The 22,371-nt window shown below is 38.6% G+C and overlaps 3 protein-coding genes across 5 annotated transcripts in view; 2 read left to right on the forward strand and 1 right to left on the reverse strand.

Annotated features, from left to right (window-relative positions):
* The window catches only part of cenpa (histone H3-like centromeric protein A), a 6,766-nt gene extending 2,293 nt beyond the window's left edge, over positions 1–4,473 (reverse strand). The window contains exons 1-4 of one of the 3 annotated variants that reach the window (XM_008423096.2): positions 4,331–4,473; positions 2,184–2,321; positions 714–835; positions 304–378 (exon numbers count right to left, since the gene is read on the reverse strand). In XM_008423096.2, the coding sequence (XP_008421318.1) occupies positions 304–378; positions 714–835; positions 2,184–2,316 (330 nt within the window). In that variant the 5' untranslated portion in view covers positions 2,317–2,321; positions 4,331–4,473. Of the gene's footprint in view, positions 1–303; positions 379–713; positions 836–2,183; positions 2,383–4,330 lie in introns of all 3 variants that reach the window. The other 2 variants (XM_008423094.2, XM_008423095.2) reach the window with 2 other exon arrangements.
* Positions 4,474–6,099: 1,626 nt separating this feature from the next.
* Positions 6,100–12,321, forward strand: psmb10 (proteasome 20S subunit beta 10). Its single transcript, XM_008423097.2, has 8 exons — positions 6,100–6,301; positions 6,417–6,510; positions 6,741–6,838; positions 7,416–7,556; positions 8,581–8,696; positions 9,673–9,731; positions 11,598–11,749; positions 12,137–12,321. Exons 1-8 carry the CDS (start codon positions 6,237–6,239, stop codon positions 12,246–12,248), a joined length of 837 nt encoding a protein of 278 aa, XP_008421319.1. The 5' UTR covers positions 6,100–6,236; the 3' UTR covers positions 12,249–12,321.
* Positions 12,322–15,797: 3,476 nt separating this feature from the next.
* il6st (interleukin 6 cytokine family signal transduce) overlaps positions 15,798–22,371 on the forward strand; it is an 18,507-nt gene continuing 11,933 nt past the window's right edge. The window contains exons 1-4 of the mRNA XM_008423098.2: positions 15,798–15,986; positions 16,280–16,357; positions 20,488–20,793; positions 21,985–22,129. Coding sequence (XP_008421320.1) covers positions 15,962–15,986; positions 16,280–16,357; positions 20,488–20,793; positions 21,985–22,129 — 554 coding nt within the window. The 5' untranslated portion in view covers positions 15,798–15,961. The remainder of the gene's footprint in view (positions 15,987–16,279; positions 16,358–20,487; positions 20,794–21,984; positions 22,130–22,371) is intronic.

Below are 22,371 nucleotides of genomic sequence, written 5' to 3' on the forward strand. Positions count from 1 at the left end.
ACCCGACCCCGGATAAGCGGAAGAAAATGGATGGATGGATAATAAAGAATAAATGCACAAACAAGAAGATATTGTACATTTCTTATTCTACTCAGTTGCATATTCCTTTGAATCATGCTATTTTTAATAACTGCACAGTATTTTGTGCTGTAATTTTTCCTTACTGAACAGCAAGTTATTCTTAAATCTATTTTTATATTTCAATGAACCTACATGCTTTGAGTGCCTGTTAGTTTGCTCCCACTGTAGGACAATACAGGGTATTTTTGTTCTAGGCTGTGTGTGTTGGTATGGACAGCTTACCTCCTGCAGAGCCAGGAGTGCATAGACCTGCCACCGGAAAGCATTTATGGAAAAACTTTGACACACCTCCCGAACCTGAGCCAGGGAGAAACACCAGAGGTGAAAGGAAACACACAACAGAGACTTTTTCAGGCACCTTTAAAGATTCTGGAGTTACTTTATTTCACAAAAATATCTCACGTGTGTAGTACCATGTGTGTTCTGAGGATCTGGTTGAGATTCTGTATGTTATTTGCATCAGGGTTTTGTTCTGGTTTTGGTTGAATAACTTAACTACACAAAAAAAAAAAAAAACCCTGCAAATCTGGACTAAGAGAAAAACAACAGGCTAGTGCCCTGTTTTTGAGGCCTACACACATTTAAAAAGTCGTCAACAAAAAATAGCTTGACTTAAAGCTTTTCCGACTCACCAGGCGGGCAAATGACGTCTTCCTAATGAGGAAATCAGTGCTCTTCTGGTACTTCCGGATCTCCATCAGGGCCCTCGTTCCTGGTCTGAACCTCCTCTTTTTGGGGGACCCCGCAGTCCGACCTGAAGAAAATGCAGAGTGTTCTTTGGTTGGAAGTTGATTTTTGAGTCCTCGTATTCACCATCCTGCCAGTTTCAATAACATTCAATACATTTCTTCACAAATACGGACAGGTCACAGATGGAAGTCACCGTCAGAGCAAAAAAAAACAAAAAAACTAACTCTGTATAAACAGTTAAAGCTGTGTTCACTCTGAACTCTAAAGCCAGACTTTTAGACTGATGTGTGAAACACCTCAGACAGAAAAAAAATTCTTAAATTAACTATACACAGTGAAAGGCTAATAGAAGATACTGTCAAACAATTTTCACTGCTCTAGTAGAGATCACCAGATTTCTATTTTAAATATCCTGGTAATCGACAGACAAAATAAGTGTTCAAATTAAGATTTATTCTTAGTACTTTCATCAGCAACCTGATGAAAGTATTGAAGTTTTCAGAACTTAAAGTGTCTCATCTTTAAGAGCCATCCACTCCAAGAATCTCACTGGAACACAAATCACTGCAGTAGACAATAATTGTTTTACCAAAATCAAGTTATATTTTCCAAAGTTGAAAAAAGTAAAAGTTAATTTCCATAATTACAAAAATGTACATATGGAAAATGTATTTAAAATTACTTCATTTGAAGTGTCTGTGCTGGTTTCTGTTCCAGATTTCCAGCCATTGTGGCAGGTAAACATAATACCTATGTCAGCCAATCATAATCCCTCAAAACAATAACTAACTTTTAAATACCATATTAGGATATAAAATTAATAAAAAACAAGACAGTGTTGATTAGTAATCGTGTTAAAGAATGTGGACGCAGGTGGAGGTTGAATGGCATTGTGCCTCGATTGAGAGAGACAGCTGGTGTAAAACTAGCCATCCCTGGTTTCACACCAAAGGCCCTTTGAAACTCAACATATTGGGCTTAGAGAAAGAAAAAAAAAAGTAAAAAGTGTATAAACAAACGTAAAAATCAGCACATAGCAGTCATCTTTCATCCAATGCATGACCAAGCAATAATAATGGTCACCTATGCGATGTCAGTGCTGCAACATTTGGTGCAGACTGTCATGTTTTTACTTATAAAGCACAGAAAAATGCAAAAAAGGGGAATTTACAAATCTTCACTTTGGTTGGAGATTTAATTATCATTTGTTTTTAGTGCTATTAGACAGAGGTTACATACATTATTGTAATATATCCACATTTTTATGTGATTTAGATGAAAGGGGGAAAAAAAAAATCACAAAAATCAGTTTGGTTTATCATATAGTCGGCTACATGTGGACAAGGCATAAGAGTTCAAAGGACAAAGGAGAGAAAGTATTCTGCACCAGTCATTAGTTCTCTCTCACTTACCTGATGGTTCAGATGAAGGTCCACTTCGCCTTGGGGAGACAACTGCTGACTGAGGTGTTTTAGGGGCTGGCACTGGGGGGCGGTGGACAGGGGTATGGCTCTTTCTGCGGCTGCCAGGTTTATGGCGAGTCATGCTCTCTGACACAAAGGTGAAAGGCAGAACAGGAGAAGTCCAGAGGTCACAGGCTGACTGTGACCCCTGGACACAGTGAGTCCAGAGGTCTCATTGGACTCACTGTGAGACCAGTGAGTCCAGTGTAAGTTTGTCTTCCAGCAACACGCAGGAAGACAAACAACACACTTCCTGTCATTACTTTATGACCTTTGAGTACATTTAACCTACACTGGCAAAAACACCAGCATGTTAAGCTGGACACCTGGTGAGAAGTCCCTCAATGTACTATTAAAATGTTGCTGTGAGTCCCTTGTTGAACATGTTTGGTGTCTCCTACCTGACTGGCTGCAGACTAGAGGATTTCTCTACGATCCTATAGCCAGATTTGTTGAGAGCATCACTAACAACTGGCAACAGATTCTCCAGCAACCCCTCTGCCTTTGTTTACCAGCCTGTCAGTGCATCACATATTTACAATAGAAGGGTACCCATGTTGCAAAACTTTTAAAATTAATTTGTTTTTAGCTGCATGTGGTTTTTCTTTCAAGTGTGAAAACCATCATTGTTCATTTGCCATTTTTGTGAAAAGGGCTCCTTCAGATGGTCTCATTCTACAAAATAAACTTTAAAAAAAAGTTAAGATGGCTAATTTTGTTATAAAATCTGAAAATAAAAACAAAGTCCAATTTACTTAGCTTTCAGAATAAAACATTCAATTTAGTACACATGTATAAGATTTTTTTGTGGATCTAGAGTAATGTTATTTTGTAGCAGCGACAGTAAAAGTAGCTCTTTGAAAAGGTTGCCAACACAAGAGTAGACGGGAGGCCATGCATTGGTTGGTTTGTAGTTGTGTGTGTACTTTGCTTTCAGATGATGGATCGAACAGCAATCCATGACACATTCAAGGTTTCTAAAATCTTGAGATTTTTTGAAAGGGGAGAGGAGGGTAAAAATATTTTGCTATTTCAGGCTGTAATGAGAGGAAATCTGAAAAGGTTCAAGTCCAGTTAATACATTTGTCTGGCACTTTCTTCAAATTATTACTTTATTAAAAGTCTTCTTGGACTGTCATCAGAAACTTTAGCTTGTATGAAGTCACTGCACAAGAGAAGTCATTTTACATCTACTTCATTCAGAAGTGGAGGCGAGTAGAGTAGTGCCAGCAGTGTGAACATAAATAACTTTAGATGACATAAAGAAAGACGTCCTGCTTTAAAACGTTACTGGATATGCCAACATTCATTCAACAAAACTACAGCAGCTGGGCTCGAGAAAGAAAAATGTGCTTGCAGCTATATTGTTAATTCAATATCACAGTAACCAGTCTAAAATTTCATTCTAACCAGGTTCTACATATAGAACCTGTTACCTTTTCAACATTGGCACCACGGCCTGATGTTTGTATCAGCAATTTTGATACATTCTTTATATATATGTGTGTCCTTTTATCCAATGTTATAGCAGTGGTTGGTGTTTTCCAAGTAAGACTATCCAGACAAACACTAATGCATTATGAACTTTTCAAGTTTGTTGTTATATCAAGCAGAAAAAAAAGAAAAAGATAGAAATCAAGGAATGTATTTGCATTTTACCTTTACACTACTAAACACGTCTTCTGTCTAACCCCAGAGGAAGCCCAAGTGACAAAGAAGCATAGTTCTACAGGCTTCCAGGTGACATGTGAATTCAGGGAGCAAAACTCTTATAGCACTCCAAACAGGTGCTAGCAGTCCCTCGAAAAAGTTCTAAATCACAGAAACATGTTTTTTAGTCTGGATGGTTTCATTTCTCAGCATGTTGCTTAATGCTACGAAACGTGATTTTTTTTTGCCATATGATGAATAAATGATTAGCTCTATGTCTGGTACAAATATCATGACGTTTTTACACGGGTGGGACATCGTCGGCTTCTTCCAGGTAGGGTTTTTTATTTGTTTTTTGTTTTTTTAAGAAAAAAAAAAGCTAACAAGAATCAGCATGAAAACATCAGGACTAAATCATCACATTAAACCTAAAAATGTGTTCTTACCTTGTAAAACGGGTAGAAAAAATACCAACGACGGTGTCCGCTCCCGTTTTCTCCTTTGTTAATTAAGTTCCACAGACAGCAGCACAAAAACCAGTAGCTTTCAATTCAAACGACGCTTCAATTTCTGCTCGACCAATCACGTTAGTCAAAAATAAAAACAATAGGGGTGGGACATCCGGTTAGTGAACTTCCTGTTTTTGCAGGGCAGACGAATGGACGACGTATTACTGCCATCTAATGTTCATTTACAAATCGATTGTATAGTTGGCTTACCTATCTGTACGCAAGCTACAAAAATGTAGCCAGTCACAAATTTTGCGCTACACAAAATTGCGTTTTTGTGTAAAATTGCAGCCGAATTTTAAGTTTGCAATAATCTCATAATGATAACCAGAACGTTTTATCAGTAAACAAACCCTTATATACTCTTATTTTATTCTATCTTAGAAAGAAAGCCTTTCCATTAATATCATAATCTCGTATACATATGTACGACTTCCATTTAATCTGGGGATCCACACTGTTGTAGAAATCTGTTCTATCTAATGTTTCTGCGTTGCTTTTGTTTTCAATTCTTTATTTATTGAACAATTTAAGTAAAGGGAATAGTCAAATTATTAATTTTACATTAATAACAACAATATGTAAATAACATAGAAACAAAATAGGCCAAATTCTCAACAGCTGAATGGTTCAAATTATTATCTGTTCTAAATTAAGTTCTACACCGTCTTTTAAGAGAAGGCAGTGACAAAGCAAAGGTTCAGTTGCCTTCAATTCAAGCCTGCTGCAGCGTCGTCCTTCAAATTCTAAAGCTTCAGTACTTGTATCAGGTAGCTATAATATGGAATAGACAAAGAAATCAAATTAAAAAATAGATATTTTCACAGATTTTTAAAATGATTGATGCAAATAAAGCAAATTCAAAAGCTTTGGTTTTGCTTTATGGAGTTGTAGTTATAACCTTATAAAAACCTTATAAAAACAACTACGCTAAATATAAGAAATGTACTTTTATTTCTGAAGTCACAGATGTAATTGGAAGTGCAAGAAAAGATCAACACATATGAAAGCTCAGCATCAACATCAGAATGTAAAAATCTTTACACTAAATTATAGAGCCAACATCATCCAGTTTCTTGTAAATGTCTACATAGTTTATAAAGCTACATAAAAGTTGACATGGAATATGTCAATAGGAAATATGTTGCTAATGAATAAAAAGAACAGACTCTCTCACTATCTGCACTCTGTTGTCTTTTTTTCAGTTTTGGATTTCCTAACAGAACTGATTGGAAAAGAGATATTGCTTTTCACGATGCTTGTCATCTAGCACTATCACTTTCATTGTCAAAGGTGTGAAGCAATCCTCATGTGAAGTTAAGAACCCATTATTTAACAGCTATGAAGGTAATGCTGCTATAGATCTCATGTCTGACAACGAAAAGAACTGAAAAGGAAGGAAGCTATCATTTTGTCTCCATCTGTAGAGTTACAATATGGTTGACTGTATCCTGAGTGAGCTGACTCACCAGGTTCCATCTTTCCAGGTCACGTGGAATAAATACACTGCAAAAAGATGCATTTATTCCATTGCAGTGTATTTACTCTGTTGCAATTCCTGGCTAATTAATTGTTTTGTTTTGTTTGAAAATGATCAGAGCCACATATATGGAATTTGTTTCTTTGTTCTAATGTCTCCACAACTCTTTGCTGAAAGTTCATTTCAGCTGTGGAAGAACAAACAGTCATTCAGTTTGGTTCTCTTTTTACAGTGGTGCTCTGGAGGCTTGGCTTTCCTAAACAAATGAAAGTAAAAGTAAAAACTGCTAAAAAGCACTGAGTAATTCGGACCTGCAGTGAGCCACAGCTTTGCTTTAAGTCTTCATCTCACAACCTACTAAACATGCTTCACAGTTTGAACCCCCATCAGCAGCAGAATGGAGGTTTCTCCTTCGAGAACAGCCGCAGGTAAAGAAGCTCTTCTTCTTTAATGCCAAGAAAAGTCCCGGAAGTTAATGCGGGTAGCTAAACAACGCCAGTATGAACATCTCTGCTTTTCTGGGCACTTCTTGATCTTTTCCAGGAATGTAGTTTTGGAGTCCAGTTTGTTAGAGGGGCCATACAAAGCTCCTAATCCCAGAAAGACAGGGACCACCATTGCTGGGATGGTTTATAAGGTAAGAGAGTTCTATGTAGATGTAAACTCTGCCGTTTTGGAGCTGTGCTGTGTGATATTTCAAAACTTAATACAATCCATAGAGAATTTGACAGATTGAATAAGGTGTTTTGGTCAAATGAATGTTTGATGAAAGCCACATTCCTGGAGGAAACATGTGACTATATTAGTTTACTGTTCAGAAGTAAGCCTTCACATCAGTCAGGTGGAGTTTCTCCTCCGTTGTTCCAGAATGGAGTGGTTCTGGGAGCAGACACCAGAGCTACTGATGACATGGTGGTGGCTGACAAAAACTGCATGAAGATTCACTACATCGCTCCAAAGATCTAGTGAGTACAGCTGATGAATACAGTTGTTCTTCCCTTTTCTGACTGAGGTTAAAGGATTTCTTTTTGTTGGAGGTAATATGAACATATTTTACATTACTCATTTTTTACATAATTATTCAAGATGATTTGCTAGCCAGATAATGAATTAAATCTACTCACTTTGTACCTACTATCATACAGAGTTACCTGAAAATGGTATTGTTGGTAAATGAAACTGAACTGAGATTAAACTGAACCTTTCATTGGGTTGTGTTTCTGTGCTGAGCATCAATCTAGCCCTGATTCTTTACCCTCAAAAACACACTACTTTTAGTACACACTCACACATGTATTTATGGACGAATAATCAAAATAGATGAATATTCACTATCCTAACTTTTTTCTGTAGTTTACCTAATAACTATTCTGCAACTTTAAGGATTGTATAAAACCCTTTTTAATCCTCTGACTGTTCAACTTACATCTTTCTCTAAGTTGCATAAAACAATCTAAAGAGTAATTGAGACAAAAAGTGAATCTAAAGTATAGCAATTAGCTTCATCATATCAACTGTTCCACTGTCCTCTATCTTCTGCAGCTGCTGCGGAGCTGGTGTGGCTGCAGATGCAGAGATGGCCACACAGATGATGGCATCTAACGTGGAGCTGCACATGCTCAACACTGGCCGGCCCCCACTTGTTGCCATGGTAACCAGACAACTGAAACAAATGCTGTTCAGGTGAGATCTTCTATGTTGAAGTGGGACCCAAAGACAAAAATTTATATATTTTAGCAAAACCAACTTTCTTTACACTTTTGTTGAGTTTTGGTTTTTGTTTGTTTGATCATTTTGGGAGGTATTTTATTTAGTTTATTTTTATTATTATTGTTGAGGGGATGCCGTATTAGTTCATTCCATGCTTAATTTGTCACTGCACCTCACCATTTTGGTCTCATCAGACTAAAGAACTTTCTTCCACTTCACCATGGAGTTCCCCATGTGCCTTTAAGCAAACCCTAGTCAAGCCTAAATCTGAATTTTTGTAACAGTGGTTTTCTCATTCACTGGTGAAGAACCAGGGAAGCAGTTGTTGTCTTCAGAATCTCTCCAGCTCTTGCAGCTTGCAGCTCCTTCAGTGTAGTCATGGTGACTACGCTGGTGACAGAGGACAGTGTCCTCTGTCACCAGTCTCCTTCTTGCACGTTCAAGGCCTTAGAGATTTTTGAGTATCCATCCACTGACTTATACTTTTCATTAACCTTTTCTCTGATTTACTTTGAGTGTTGTTTAGTCTTCATGTTGTAATGGTAGCCAGGAATGCTGATGACCCAGTGAATGTGCTGCACATTATGGACCATCTAAGCATAGCTGCCTCTATACTAAAATCTGGAGACACTGTCATTACTCCCAGCTGATCTCCACTTCACTCATTGTGAGAACACCAGCACTGATTGGCTGGACCTCTGTTGAATTAGGTCAGTCACTTTACAGGGGGTGAATATTTGTGCAATTGAGTATTTAATGCTTCATAATTTTAAATTGTTAGAAATCTTTAGAAATCAATTTTCACTTTCACATTAAAAAATTTTGTTAATTATTGTGGCCTAACAAATCAAATTTTGTTTATGACGAATGGTTTATTGAAGCTGAAAAAGGGTAAAATATCCAGTGGGTGAGAACTTTTTATAGGTGCTGTATGTAAAGAAATATCAGAAAAAAGATACATATGATCTAAAATGATTTGTGATGTCTGATGTTTTAGGTACCAGGGACACATGGGTTCATCAGTGATCGTTGGAGGAGTTGATGTGACAGGAGCTCACCTATACAGTGTTTATCCACATGGCTCCTATGATAAACTGCCTTTCCTCACAATGGGTATGTTTTTTTTCAGTTTGTTTTTTAAACAATGGAGGAAATTAAATTGGCCGTGAAACAATTTAAATACTGTATTTTCCGCACTATAAGGTGCACCTAAAAATCTTCAATTTCCTCAAAAGCCGACAGTGCGCCTGATAATTCTGTGCGCCTTATAGTGCGGAAAATACGGTAATTAAATTATACCAATGACTACTTCATGTCTCGGAATTCACCACTTTTTCTTTGCTACCTTCTTTCTCTGAATGCTTTAATGCTCTTACTCATCTCAACACTAATTTTCCTTGTCTTCTCTAGTCTCGACTGAAGTTATGCCACACTTTCCCAACACTTTCTTATCTGTCCTTTCTCTGTCCTTTGGAAGGGATTTAATACCCCCAAGAACTTAACCTTAATCATCCCTGAACCTTCTCTGCCATGCTATGTTGCTTTGTTTCACTCCCATATTTCAGTTGCCATATCCTATAAAGGATGTAATCCACCTTCCTCCATTTTTTTATGTGACTGTATGTTCCTTCCTCGTCATTATATTCATATTGATCCCCATCATTTCTATTCTCTCAGCAAAATTCAAACCCATCTGTCCTTCTGGATTCCTCTGTCATGCACCATACATACCTAACACCTCCTGTTCACCTCTTCCCCTCACCAAATTGTCCATTGAAATATGTTCCGATCACACTTTTCTCCAGAAATCCCCTCCCAAATAATGTGGTGAATGTGCGCTGACAACATTCAGTAACACCCCCTCAACCTTTAGCTTCAACATAACGATCCTTTCAGAAATTAAACAGTAAAGTAGCCACACTGGTAATAATAAGTAAACATGGGGTTATTGTTGAGTGTTTTGATACAAAACTTATTTAAGCTCAAGATGACAATAGAGATATTTATAATTAATTACTTTGTTAGCGGAACAGTAAAATGTTATGAAATGTCATATTCCTGTCTTGTGTTCTGTTGATTATGGTTGTAGGYTCTGGAGCTGCTGCTGCTGTTTCAGTGTTTGAGGACAGATTCAAACCCAACATGGAGGTATGATTGACAATCTGTTACATTGTCAAAACAGACATGATCTAACTTTTCATACATCATTAAGGTAACTGAGGGAACAGTGCCACTGGTAAACTGGATCAGGAAGCATGTATGTAGGAAGTTGTAGAGTTGTTTTCTGAGCAGATGGTGATGGGTTGGACTGTCAAATGACTATCACTGATCATTCAGCAGGTCAGCTGTGCAGAACCATTTGCAGGTTTTTAGAGAGCTACTCTCACCCATTAAACTTTTTCAAATTTTGCGAAGTTACAACTATGAACTGTAGATTTTATGCTACAGACCAACTCCAGATATAAACCAAAGCTGTAACATGGAAGGAAAACAATAATTATACATTTTTTAAAAGTTTATTTGTATTCGGTACCCTTGGATGAATACTTTGTAGAATGACAGTTAGCTGAAATTAAACCTGCAGTTCTTCTGGGGTTTGTCTCCACCTGCTCTGCACATCTAGATACTAATACTGTATGTTTGTCCATTGTTATTTGCTAAGAAGCTTGAGTTTAATCAGATTGGATGGAAACCTGTTTTCAAATCTTGCTGCATGTTTTCTGTTGGATATAGTTCTGGACTTTGGGTCATTCCAATACATGAATGTGCCTGACTCTAAAATTCCCCTCCTGGGAGGTGAGCCTTCACCCCAGTCTCAAGTCTTTTACAGCCTCCTACACATTTCCCTCCAGGATTCCCCTTTATCGAGCACCATCTACAATAACCAGTTTCCCTGCACCTGCTATGTCATTGTGGGGAGAGTAAGATATCCTTACTTTTTATACTACATGTGATATTTTGCATGAAGGCTGTAGGGGAGTAATTATTTTAGTTGTGCAGTTTTAGCCAGGAAGTGGGTGAAACTACTGTTCCAGGTCACTGACCTGAAAAGCTTGTTTTTGTGTTTTTTGTGTTTTTGTGTCACCCTGATCTGAAAAATCAGGAGGGAGTTCAGATGTGGAAATAAGGAAATAACTTTCAAATGCTGTAAGCTGCCACATAGTCAGTTTTGAAATATCCCAGCTGTGGACAATTCTTGGAAGCACTCACAGGACTCCAGCATGATACGAGCTGAGAGATCAGCGCAAGTTGATGGAAAGGACGCCATTGGTTAAAACATTCAAATACACACCACTAGATATGAAAGGTCTTGCAACCAGGCCAGACAGGTTTGGTCTGACCAGAGAACCTTCTTACATGTATTTAGTGAAATAAAAAGTTGGGCACTCTACAGATGTTCTGACCTGAGCAATGAATCAGTGCAGCTCCCTCAGTTACCATGGTCCCTTTGACTGCCTCTCTGATCATTGTCCAAGCATTGGTCAGTTTATGTAGTCTTTTTTAGTTGTACCATATGCTCCAAGTTTTCAGAGCCGAACTCTGAAATGTTTTTGTTACGCTTTTTGATCTCTAATGTTTTCTAAAAAAAAAAAAAAAAAAAATCCCCTCTGTGACCAGAAACAGAAGAGCTGTGTGGGATTTTATTTGTAGATATCTGAGCAGTTTGCATAGGGGACAATGATACAGTCTTCACAGCTGTACATTTACTTAAGTTTATCTATAACATAAGAACTTAATAAAATACATTGCAACCACAGAAATCAAAGTACAAATAGTATGAAAACTTTTCTGATGCACTTTAATCTTGTGTAACTGCAAACAATAAAATAATTAATAAATTAGAGCTTGAACAGATGTTAGCTTTATCTACTGTTTCTTAGATGTGGAGGAAGCATCACTACTATGCCCCTGCAGTACTATGCCATAACACTAGCACAAAGGACACTTCCCTTTCCTCTTATTAATAGCAGCAATCGTGAAAATATTTGTCTTCTTTTCTTGTTTGCTCTAAAGCTGGAGGAAGCCAAGCAGCTTGTGAGGGATGCCATTGCTGCAGGAATCTTCTGTGACCTGGGCTCAGGCAGCAATGTGGACCTGTGTGTCATAACTGAAGCTGGAGTGCAATTTCTGAGAGGTTATGACAAGCCCACAGCAAAGGGTCAAAGGTGAGTGTACTAAGGAATCTTTTTATGCAGAGAACCTATGGGTCTGTAAGGTCTGGTGTCCTACAACTTTTAGATGTATCCCTGGTCCAACACTCCTGAATTACCTCCTCAGTATGCAGTCAGGTTCTCCAGAGTCCTGATGATGACCTGATTATTTGACTCAGGTGTGTTGAAGCAGAGACACATCTAAAATCTACAGGACACTGGGCCTCATGGACTGGAGTTGAAGACCCTTTCACTAACCACACTCTCAGTAGAGAGCACAATAATTTGACAATCAAAGCTCCATGAAACAGCTGCACTCAGATAAATTGGAAAGCTAATATTTTTTCATTCACAGATGAAAACTGACTCTTTTGCCTTGTTTTGTTCCACTCTTTCCACCAGAGAGGGACAGTACCGCTATAAGCCTGGCACCACAGCCGTCCTGACCAAAACTGAGACTCCACTTTCTCTGGATGTTGTTGATGAATCTGTTCAGTTGATGGATACTGAATGATATGTCTGAAACATGTACTCTCTGGAGTATATTTGGTGTTAATCAAATAAACTGAATCAGTATACTGACTGAAGAAGTGTTTCATATTTTTGTCATTTTGTTACCTCTCTATGATAATGGTCCAAGTTAGCGGTTCTCAACGTGGGCGGTACCGCCCCCCAGGGGGCGTTCAGAGGACGGCAGGGGGCGCTGGCGGAGATTTTTACGGAAGGGGGGCGCTGGGATTCCTCTGGGGGGCGTTTAGTCGAAGGTAAACTTTACACCTTAAATGCAGAACAATGCCAGTTTAGACTTTGAACAACTTGGTAAAACTGTATTGTGTAACATTAAATCATGCTTGGCTGCTACTGTATCAATGGCAGCTCTTCTTCTCTTCAGTGTTTGTAGCTTCTGTTAGCTTTTGGCGCAGCTCCGCTCCTGCTACACCGGCTGATGACGTTGCTGAGATTCACTTTGTCTGGTATTTTTGTACATATGTTGTGCCAGTTCTGTGATCATGTCAAAGCAGCAACTTATATTAAAAAGAGTTTTATTGTCCGTCTCGATGCTGCCCGCTTCCATGGAAGGACAACAGAAAATCGCTCTTATAAACATGTAATTACTAAAATCACGATACCCTCACTCCTCTGAAAAATGAAAAAGAAATCCATCCACGGGGGATACCACGATAGGGAACGTTCATTTTATATTTTATAGCAACACCAGTGCTGTAGGTGGTCCGGTCTGAAACGGGTGTGATAGAACAACACAGCACTTTTAAATGTCAATAATCAGAATAAAGAAATTGTTTCCGTTGTTTTAAAAGGTTTATGTCAGTCTGCCTTTTCCCCATCGATATGTTTCTCGACCGCCCTGCATCTTACGGGGTAAAACGACGCACACATTGCGCAAAACTCTGAAACAGGAGAAGCGGGACATAAATCGGAGCGACGAACTAGATGTGAATTATGGCATAAAAACAGAGAATCCGGCATGAACAGTGAAAAATCAACACATGATGTGAAACACATGACAATTAGGCGGCGCAGCAGGTGGTGAGTGAAAATTACTGATGGTCAATAAATGATAAAATAAATCTAGCAACAGGAAAGAAACTAAAGTGGACAAAGCAATAAACCAAGAGAGGATAATATTAATCAAAGGAAACTAAATGGAAATGAATGAAGAACAAAATGCAAGAATGCTGGCCCAAAAAAGGTTGAGAAACATGGTCTAGGTGTTGTTTTTAAAATACAACACATTAAAAAAGCTCAAGATAGTAAAAAATTAAGTGTAATCGCCCTTTAGCTATTTTCCGAATTAGATGCTACATTCGGAAGCTAACTTCAGCTTTGACTGATAGCTTGGGCACAATATAGACAGATCTATATATGTTTATATCTATATCTTTATCTATCTATACAGCATAGATGTGTGGATTGCGCAATGCACAGATAATCAAAACACTTAACGTTTACATAGCACCTTTGTAAGCTTGTCCCTGTTAGCTACGTCAGACATATGAGGYATTATGATGAATACAAACGATTTATTAACTTACCTTTGAAGTTATTGTGAAGTTTTGACACATCCAGCTTAAATCCTTTGTTGTTGCTGGAGCGTTTCAGAACGTCTGAATAATTATATAGGCATCATTAATAGTCCTGCAGGACTGAGGAGACACTGTTAACATACTGTTGCCTGTGCACCGGAAGCATTCTATGTGGCATAAAAATGCGGAAGTGCTAAAACGGAAGTCCGTGGCATATACCCCATTCTAAAGTCTAAATCTGCTCCTTAGTCGCATCTTTTCGGGGTTGGTATTGCCTCTTGTGGTGTGGGGGTGGTTACACAGCTAATATAATTACATTACTAAATCAGAATACCCCAAATTATTTTGTGTGTTGGGGCACGGGGGCTGTTGGAATAAGAAGGGTTCGGTGAATGCGCATATGCAACTGCGGGGTTCGGTACCTCAAAAAAGGTTAAGAACCACTGCTCTAGAAGCAATGTTTGATTTTGTGTCAAAACATTAACTGTTCTGTGCTATCAGTGTTTACTTGATGGTGCTGATGGGTTATATACAAAGTTTATCTTGGCTTAAATAATGAAACAACAAACATAACTTTAGACTTGTATAGCACTTTTCAGGACTATCAACGACTCTTTACAATTAAATCAGTCATTCCCATTCATGCACACACTGAAGACGGCAACCTACTGGATAGTAGCCACAGCTGCCATGGGCAGATTGCCATGGGGCAGTCTGACAGAAGAAGCTGTTGGCAGGAAAGATCTTCTGCAGCAGTCTGTACCACACTGAATCTGAAGAAGCCGCTGACTGAAGATGCTCTGCCTTCCCGAGACACTCTCGTGAAGAGGATGCTCAGGGTTGTCCATCATTTTCTTAATCCTATGTAGAATCCTTCTTCATCTCCAGAGGTTCCACAGCTTTCCCCAGAACAGAACCAGTCTCCTTTATCAGGTTGTTGAACCTTTTTAAGTCCCTGGTTCTGATGCTGATGCCCCCACAGATGATGGCAGAAGAGATGATGCTCTCAACAACAAGGTTTGCATCTTGGTGCAAAACCTTCAAGGTTTGCACCAAGATGCTCTGTCCTTTCTTATGGACGGCTTCACTTACGGGTTCCAGTACCCTCAACTCTAAGAGGATACAATACCTTAAAACTCATGCCATGAAGATGTAAACCAAAACTAAAGTAATAAGTAAATAAGCAATAAGATGAAGAGCTTCAAAGAAGTGAAGCACATACAAAGATTTACACCATTAAGAAAAATCTGTTTGCGACAAAAGAAAACTTAAAAGGTATGAGGTTTTCGCCCCGGGTGCCGCCCTGACCAGAATAACATAACATTTCACTGATTCATGTGATTTTTTTCATCTTGTGTTCTATTTTAGCCCTTCTTGTTTTCTTTTGGAACATCACATTTAAGTTGTCTCGCACAGAATGTTAAATCAGCTACTAATATTTGCATAAAGTTCCTGTAAATGAGAGGCGGGGACATACCGGAAAGTCGCAGTGGGTCTCTTCAGTAACAGTCAGCCGGTGTGATACCAAGCCAGAAGTCGTCGCCAGTAAAGGACAACATCTTCCCTTAAATGGCGGGGCTTTCAGCATCTTACATGTGTCGTAATCTTTCAGAGCCACAATTTCATCATGCCGTCACCTTTTGACAATATTATTATAATATCAAAAAACCAACTGCCAAAGGCAGGGTGCTGAATAATACAAAGGTTAAAATTATTTATGATCGCCAGTATCTATAGATTTATATAAGCATAAAAATATTTTATATGTTTATTTTAATCACGAAACCATCGAAATTATCCAACGTAGGAGCAACAAAATGCACGCAGCTTGCTATGCCGGTATGTAAATGGTGCAGAGCCCCAAAACACAAACGGCGTAGAGAAAGTACTGGATTTTCATTCGTTGAGCGTGTTTGACAGACATTTATTTTGGCCAATAATGTGGCAGTATTTTCCAGCAGGTCTGTTTCGCAGTTCTACCAGAAGTCTAGCGCCCCCCGACCCTGACGTCGTTACGGCGTTAGGACGTGATACAACCCATAGAACCTGTAGCCTAACGGCATTATTACGACACAGCCTGTACCTTACGGGAAGTGGGCGGATCTAAACAAGAAGAACTGGAAAGGACGTGACAAATAGGGTGGCTACAGATAGGGCATGTTTTTTCTTAGCTGGTCAATTTATGAAGCTCCTGTTTAGCAGCGGGGGTAAGTTGGATTTTATTTCTGCCTAAACGCAACCGTCGAGTTAACCGAAGGGACAGAGTTAGCTCGCTATGCTAAACATGTGCTGAGTAGCTCACGCGATCTTATACGATGCTATAAAAACTACCATAATCGTGATATCTGTATTCATATAGAATAAAATGCTTTAGACTCGGTATTTCACACAGCAAGTCAGACGTCAGCTACTAAACTATGATCTTGTATGCTGCTGTGCGAACTAAAATTTGTGGGTTGTTTTTTTTTTTTGTCTTTTCCTGATCGTCGTTTTCTCGCAGCTGTCGTCATGATGTCTTCGATGGTGCTCCAGTTGTTTGGACTGGCTTTCGTCGCCTCAGTGCTCCATGCTAAACACGGTCAGTTTCGTTTCTCCAGTTCACCTCTGCTACCAGCCCCCCTGTTTCCTGGGAATATTATCTTCCAGGAAGAGGAGGCAGAGCTGGAGCGGCACAGCTTTTCACTCCACACCAGAGCCGTGCAGAGATATTTGTACGGGCCAAACCTCCAAGTTAAAAATGGTCGCATACAAAAAGATCTTAAAACACCACCACAACAACTTAAGAACAGATATTAGTCAATAATCTAATATGGAATCAAATCACTTTATCATTGTTATCATGTTGGAACAATGCAAAGTAAATGTAGATGGGTTCAATGTTGTTGAGGGGCTGCTGCTGCTCATAGTGCTGGAGAGCTGTTTTCATCTGAGACTATAGTTGTTAAAAAGACCTTAGGAGAAATGGACGCTAATTATGAAGTATATTATGATAGAATCTATTCTGACTTTCCAAATAAACCCCTAAAGAGATATGTGACTGGTTAACCTCCATGTTATAACTACACAGTTTTTCTATGTGTAGTTATCTCCCTACATAGTTCTAACACATAGTTAGTTATCAGCACATCTTGTCCTTCTTAACTAGTTCTAAAGAAACTCATCCATATGTTTATCTTCCTCAAGGGTCAGCTGCAGCTGATCCAGAACACTGCTGCTGGTGTTCTGACTAAAACCAGAAAGTTAGAGCACATCACCCAGTTCTAAGTCCTTCCACTGAGAGAATCGACTTTAAAATACTGTTAGTTTATAAATCACTGTAGGGCTTGGCACAACAATTTATTAAAATGTCCTATATGCAACAAATAACCTGCCTTTCCTTGGATTGTTCTCAGTCATGATACAAAAATATTAATAACATGAAATAACTGAAGCTTAATTAAAAAATATATATATAAATATTCCTATGTTTATTTATCAGGGAAAAGATAGTTTAATTTGTTTAACAATGGAATCTAAACTTTTATTGAAGTTTCACATGTATAGGTTTCAAGTTTGGGACACCTTGATTTATTTAACTGTCACAAGTCAGGCTTTTATGTTGTGGTCTAAATTGTTGGTACAGTATTTTCTACTGATTATGGAACATTTTATGAGCTCCAAATGCTGTGGTCCGAACCGTTCTTTATCAGTTGAGGTTCTGCAGTAACTTTTATTCACAGTTGCTCTCCTCCAGCAATGACACATCTGGTAGTAACGTAACTGAAGGAGGAGCAGAGAGTAGGCTGTACCGGGGCTCTGGGCAGTCTGATGAACTCAGACTCAGAGTTTTCTCTGCGGCCGAACCATTTCTGTGTTTGGGGAGGGGTCCACTACCTCAAGAATAATAAGAAAAACCATTTTTATTTACTTTAGTTAACGTCGATACTGGACTAGTTGGACGGCCTAGTTCCAGTCCGGTGTTCTGACAGCAGAGGACATGGAGGCAGAAGCTCATCATGGATTGAGGGCAACCAGATCCATTTGTTAAGCTTAATTGTTATTGTTACTTAAATATTATTGTTGACAGGACACAAGGAGGCCTCCAGACACATATAAGAAAATAAAAGTAAAAAAGTCCTCAACAAATGGCACTTGCGGCATCAAGGGCTGGTGCTCAAGAACCTTCCACCCCTAGCACATGCGTGACTCCACATATATAATGATAGGAAAATAACACGTCAGCTCACAGTCACTATTGTTCTTTTGGATAAGTTTAAAAATGGCTGATGCTGTTAACTCTTCCAGTTGCAGTCATAAAGAGTTTTCTGGTGGTCATGCTACACTGCTTTCTTGAAAGTCAGTCAGTCTTTTGCTTGTCTTATCTTTGAGTCTCAGGGAACACCATGGTAACACACACTGAGACCAGTATTTGTAAAACTGCAAACATTTGTCAGAAGCTGTGTTGTGTAGCGACCAAACTCTCAATAAGCCAAGGTTTTAATAAGCAGATGTTTCCAGAGAGTCTTCTCTGCTTTTTGGTCCTGGTCTGAACTCACTCTGATTCTCTGAAGAGAGAGTGCTGTGACTGCTGTTTGTGTTAGAAGTTTATGAGAGGCCCCATGGGTCAAAACCTAAGAACTTTCTTACATATACTATCAAACTCTCTCACATGTACTATCAAACGTAAGAATGAAATTTGATTGCAGCAGAACTTAACATAAAATCTAAGTTTCTGATAGGACCTCTGTAGTAAAGCAGGAGGTGGGGGGGGGGGTACACAATACGGGATATTTACGGGAAAATAATAACATTTGAGCACGACGGGAAAGGGGGTAAAAAACAATAGTTTCCCGGCCAAAAGGGGAGACTTAACAGGTATCGTTATGCCCCAAGTGCCATTTGTTAAGGACTTTTTTACTTTTATTTTCTTATATCGTTAATGCTCATACAGTAGAGTCAGCATTATCAGAAGTGTTAGAAGGTGACAGCCAGCATCAGAACCCGTCTGTCACCGCGGTAAAGTTAACGACCTCTTCGGAAATGACAGTGAAGCCAGTCCACACTCGATTTTGACGTGTGCAACGGCACAAGCCGTTACTGCGCCCTCCTTTACAAGCTCTTTTCAAAATAAAAGCACACCCCCAGCTTATGTTTCATCCACACTTTAAGTTTACACTACATGCATCCACACATATCTACATACATGAGTACAGCTTTGCCTGTTTTAAACTGACTCCCTTTCCTGTTTCTTCTTCTAATTTTAGATTCGGTTTAAGTTGAGTTGAATAGCAGAAGTGGGTTTACAAATTATGCGGGATGCATCTAAAAACATATCACTTCAACATTTTTCTGAAGTGACATGTAAATATTAGGGGGTTGTATAACATGAGGAAAACATGCATTTACAGCATTATTGCTGAACATTGCAATAACAGTGGATTATGATTCTATTAGTGCAAATAACTGCAGTGATGTAGATGACAAATGCTATTTGATGTTTTTGCAGCTTCAATTCACACAGTTAGCTGGAAAGACATTGTTTTTGTTGTTAAAATGAAATGAAATTTAACCGTTACTGTTTCAAAAGCTCTACAATCCCAACCATAATATTCATTCTAACTACAGTGTGTTTTGTGACATGCCTGAGTACATTATGGATACGTATGTACATATATACATTATGTGGTCAGTGTAGAGTCGTGCAGCAGTCCTCCTCCCCTATCTGTAGCTGCACTGAGGGGCAGCTGGCTGAAGGAAGCCACTGCACTTTTTATTCTCATACAGCAACGACAGATTTGTGTGATTCCATTTGGTTGCAAAAATATAATTAATAAACCACCAGCAGCTGTCATTCACGTAACTTTTTTTACAAACTGCAGGTGACATATAAAGCGGTAAAGCGGAGCTCAGCTAAATATCCAGCTATAATTAGCTTTTTCCACCGATTCTTTTTTTAAACAGAACTTAAAAACAGTCATGTTGTGCACATTAAGCTGATTTATTCTAGTTCTACTGCTAAATTTAGCAGGCATATATTTTATAATTGTGCCTATGCCTAATTAAAAAAGTAAACACCTTATCAATGACATTATTGTATCTGATATGATCAATATATTGTTTTAGCAACACTAGTAAGAATTGTTATAGTTCTGTTTTTAGATGAAAACAAGTGGGTTATTTTGTTGTGAATACTGTGAAACCTTGGCATTGGGTTTGAAGATTACTATATCAGAATCTTGTGCTGGCCTCCTCTCAGATGTGTCCCAGTAAGGGAGCCATAGGCTGATCACTTCCATGCTACACTGCATTGATGCAATAATTTATGCCAAAAGGCTGAATACAGATGCTGTGCTGTACATGGACATGGCCACATTCTGTATTAAAACTTTTCTTTCCTTGCTATGATGTCATAGTAATATTTTGTGAGAAGCTAATATTTGTTTTGTTTTGTTTATTATCTGAGCAGAAATAAAAGTTTGACATATTTCTCTTAAACTGCACATCTGACCAAGCTAACATCAGCTTTCAGCCATGTGTCTGGGAGTTCTTACCAACAGACTGCTGTAGTCATGCTTTTTAGGTTTTCAAAAGTCATTTGGAGAAACATTTTGTTGTATTTTTTCTGAAAACATATTTGCACCATGGAATTAATAATCTTACAGTTCAGAAATGACCTCTGAGGCCGTCACGTATTGACCATGGTTTCAATGTTTTTTTTTCCTTCTGCAGAATTTAGCACCCATCTGGTGACTGCTCCTCATGTTCCAGTGGTGGAGATCGGTACTAACTTCACGGCTACTTGTGTGATCGTCAACACAGTTGAAGTCACTGCTGACTGTCTGTACTGGAATCTATCAGAATCATCCGTTGTACCTGAAAAAAACTACATCAAGATCAATGAATCAGCACTAGCTGTGACCATCCTCATCAGCGGTGAAGAATCTGAGTGGCTCTTCTGTACCTGCAAGAAAAACTCCCCTTACGTTTCTTTGAATAAAAGCAAATTTATTCATGGGATCTACCTGAAGAAAGCCTGTAAGTTCACTCTGCTCAATGGGAAATTTGTCCCATGTTTTTTAATCCTACATGGAAAGGGATCAAAAATTTTTTTTGTTGCCTTTTTAAAATAATTTGATTACCAGTCGATGTGTGTGTAGTTGTGGGGCAGCTAGTGGTTGACAGTATAAACCCATTTATTATCACAATATGACTGTAAGCAATATGCATGTCAAAAAACCCATAGGTTGCAATATGATAGCTACCAATTTAATTGTATAATGGTCACAGTCTCTGTGGCTGTAGAATATTAGTGACATTGTTAATGCAGGATTAACATGTTGATGAAGCCAGTAAGGAACTGATATGAAGTTGGTTCTTTATTTAAAAAAAGATCCACAAAAAAAAAAAAAACTGGACCCAGTTTTCCCACACTAACAGGACAGACTGCCTGTCAAATGTTAATAGTTTTGCATCATGACTGAGAACACACCGAGGTATGGTAGGTTATTTGTTGCCTGTAGGACATTTTAATAAACTGTGGTGCCAAATCTTTCAGTGATTTATAAACTCTAAAATACAAATAGTATTTCACTTCACATTTAAAGTTGATTCTCTCAGTGGAAGGACTTAGAACTAGGTGATGTTCTCTAACTTCCTGGTTTTAGTCAGAACACCAGCAGCAGTTGTTATGCTGCTTCTAAATGTTGTGCTGCATATAGAAGCAGCACAACATTCCTCAACACAACCATGGCAGATGAACGCAACTAAAAATAAGTTCATCACATGCATGAGTTCATAGTTTTTAACAACTATAGTCTGAGATGAAAACAGCTCTCCAGCACTATGAGCAGCAGCAGCCCCTCAACAACCACATTGAACCCATCAGGGAAACATACACTACATTTACTTTGCATTGTTCCAACATGATAACAATGATAAAGTGATTTGATTCTGTATTAGATTCTTGACTAATATCTGTTATTACGTTGTTGTTGTTGTTGTGGTGTTTTAAGACTTTTTTGTATGTGACCATTTTTAACTTGGAGCCCCAGCCCATACAAAGGTCTTTGCTTGATCATGTGATTATCACAACATTTCCAGATATTCTCACATATAACCTCATTTTCTAATACCGTGCAGTCCTAATTTGTGGTTCTGTTTTTCTGACTATAAACAAGGTGAACTGTTTCGCCTAATCTGAGGTCTCTCTTCTTGGCCCAACACCAGATCCACCTCGGAGAGTGGAGAACCTGTCCTGTGTGGCAGAGCAGGATGGGAAATTGGTCTCCGGGTTTTTAAAATGCAAGTGGGATGTGGTTGGTGGTCAGACTGAAGATAGCCAAACAAACTACACAGTGATGGTGCAATATGAGTGAGTCTTGCACTGATGCTGCATCCCAGCATTATTCATTACATCTGGTAGCATGATTGTTTGTTTTGAATGTTTTTTTTATCTGTATGCAGATGATCTAGTGATGATCTGGATATGTTCTGCATGTTTTATTTTTACTTTAGTGTGTTTGATAGGAACAGATAGAAGAAACAAACCCAACCATGCACCATGCTCCACCATGCTCCATCATAGCCCACCATGCTCCACCATGCTCCATCATA

This window comes from Poecilia reticulata, linkage group LG12, assembly GCF_000633615.1.
Source record: "Poecilia reticulata strain Guanapo linkage group LG12, Guppy_female_1.0+MT, whole genome shotgun sequence".
Taxonomy (NCBI): domain Eukaryota; kingdom Metazoa; phylum Chordata; class Actinopteri; order Cyprinodontiformes; family Poeciliidae; genus Poecilia; species Poecilia reticulata.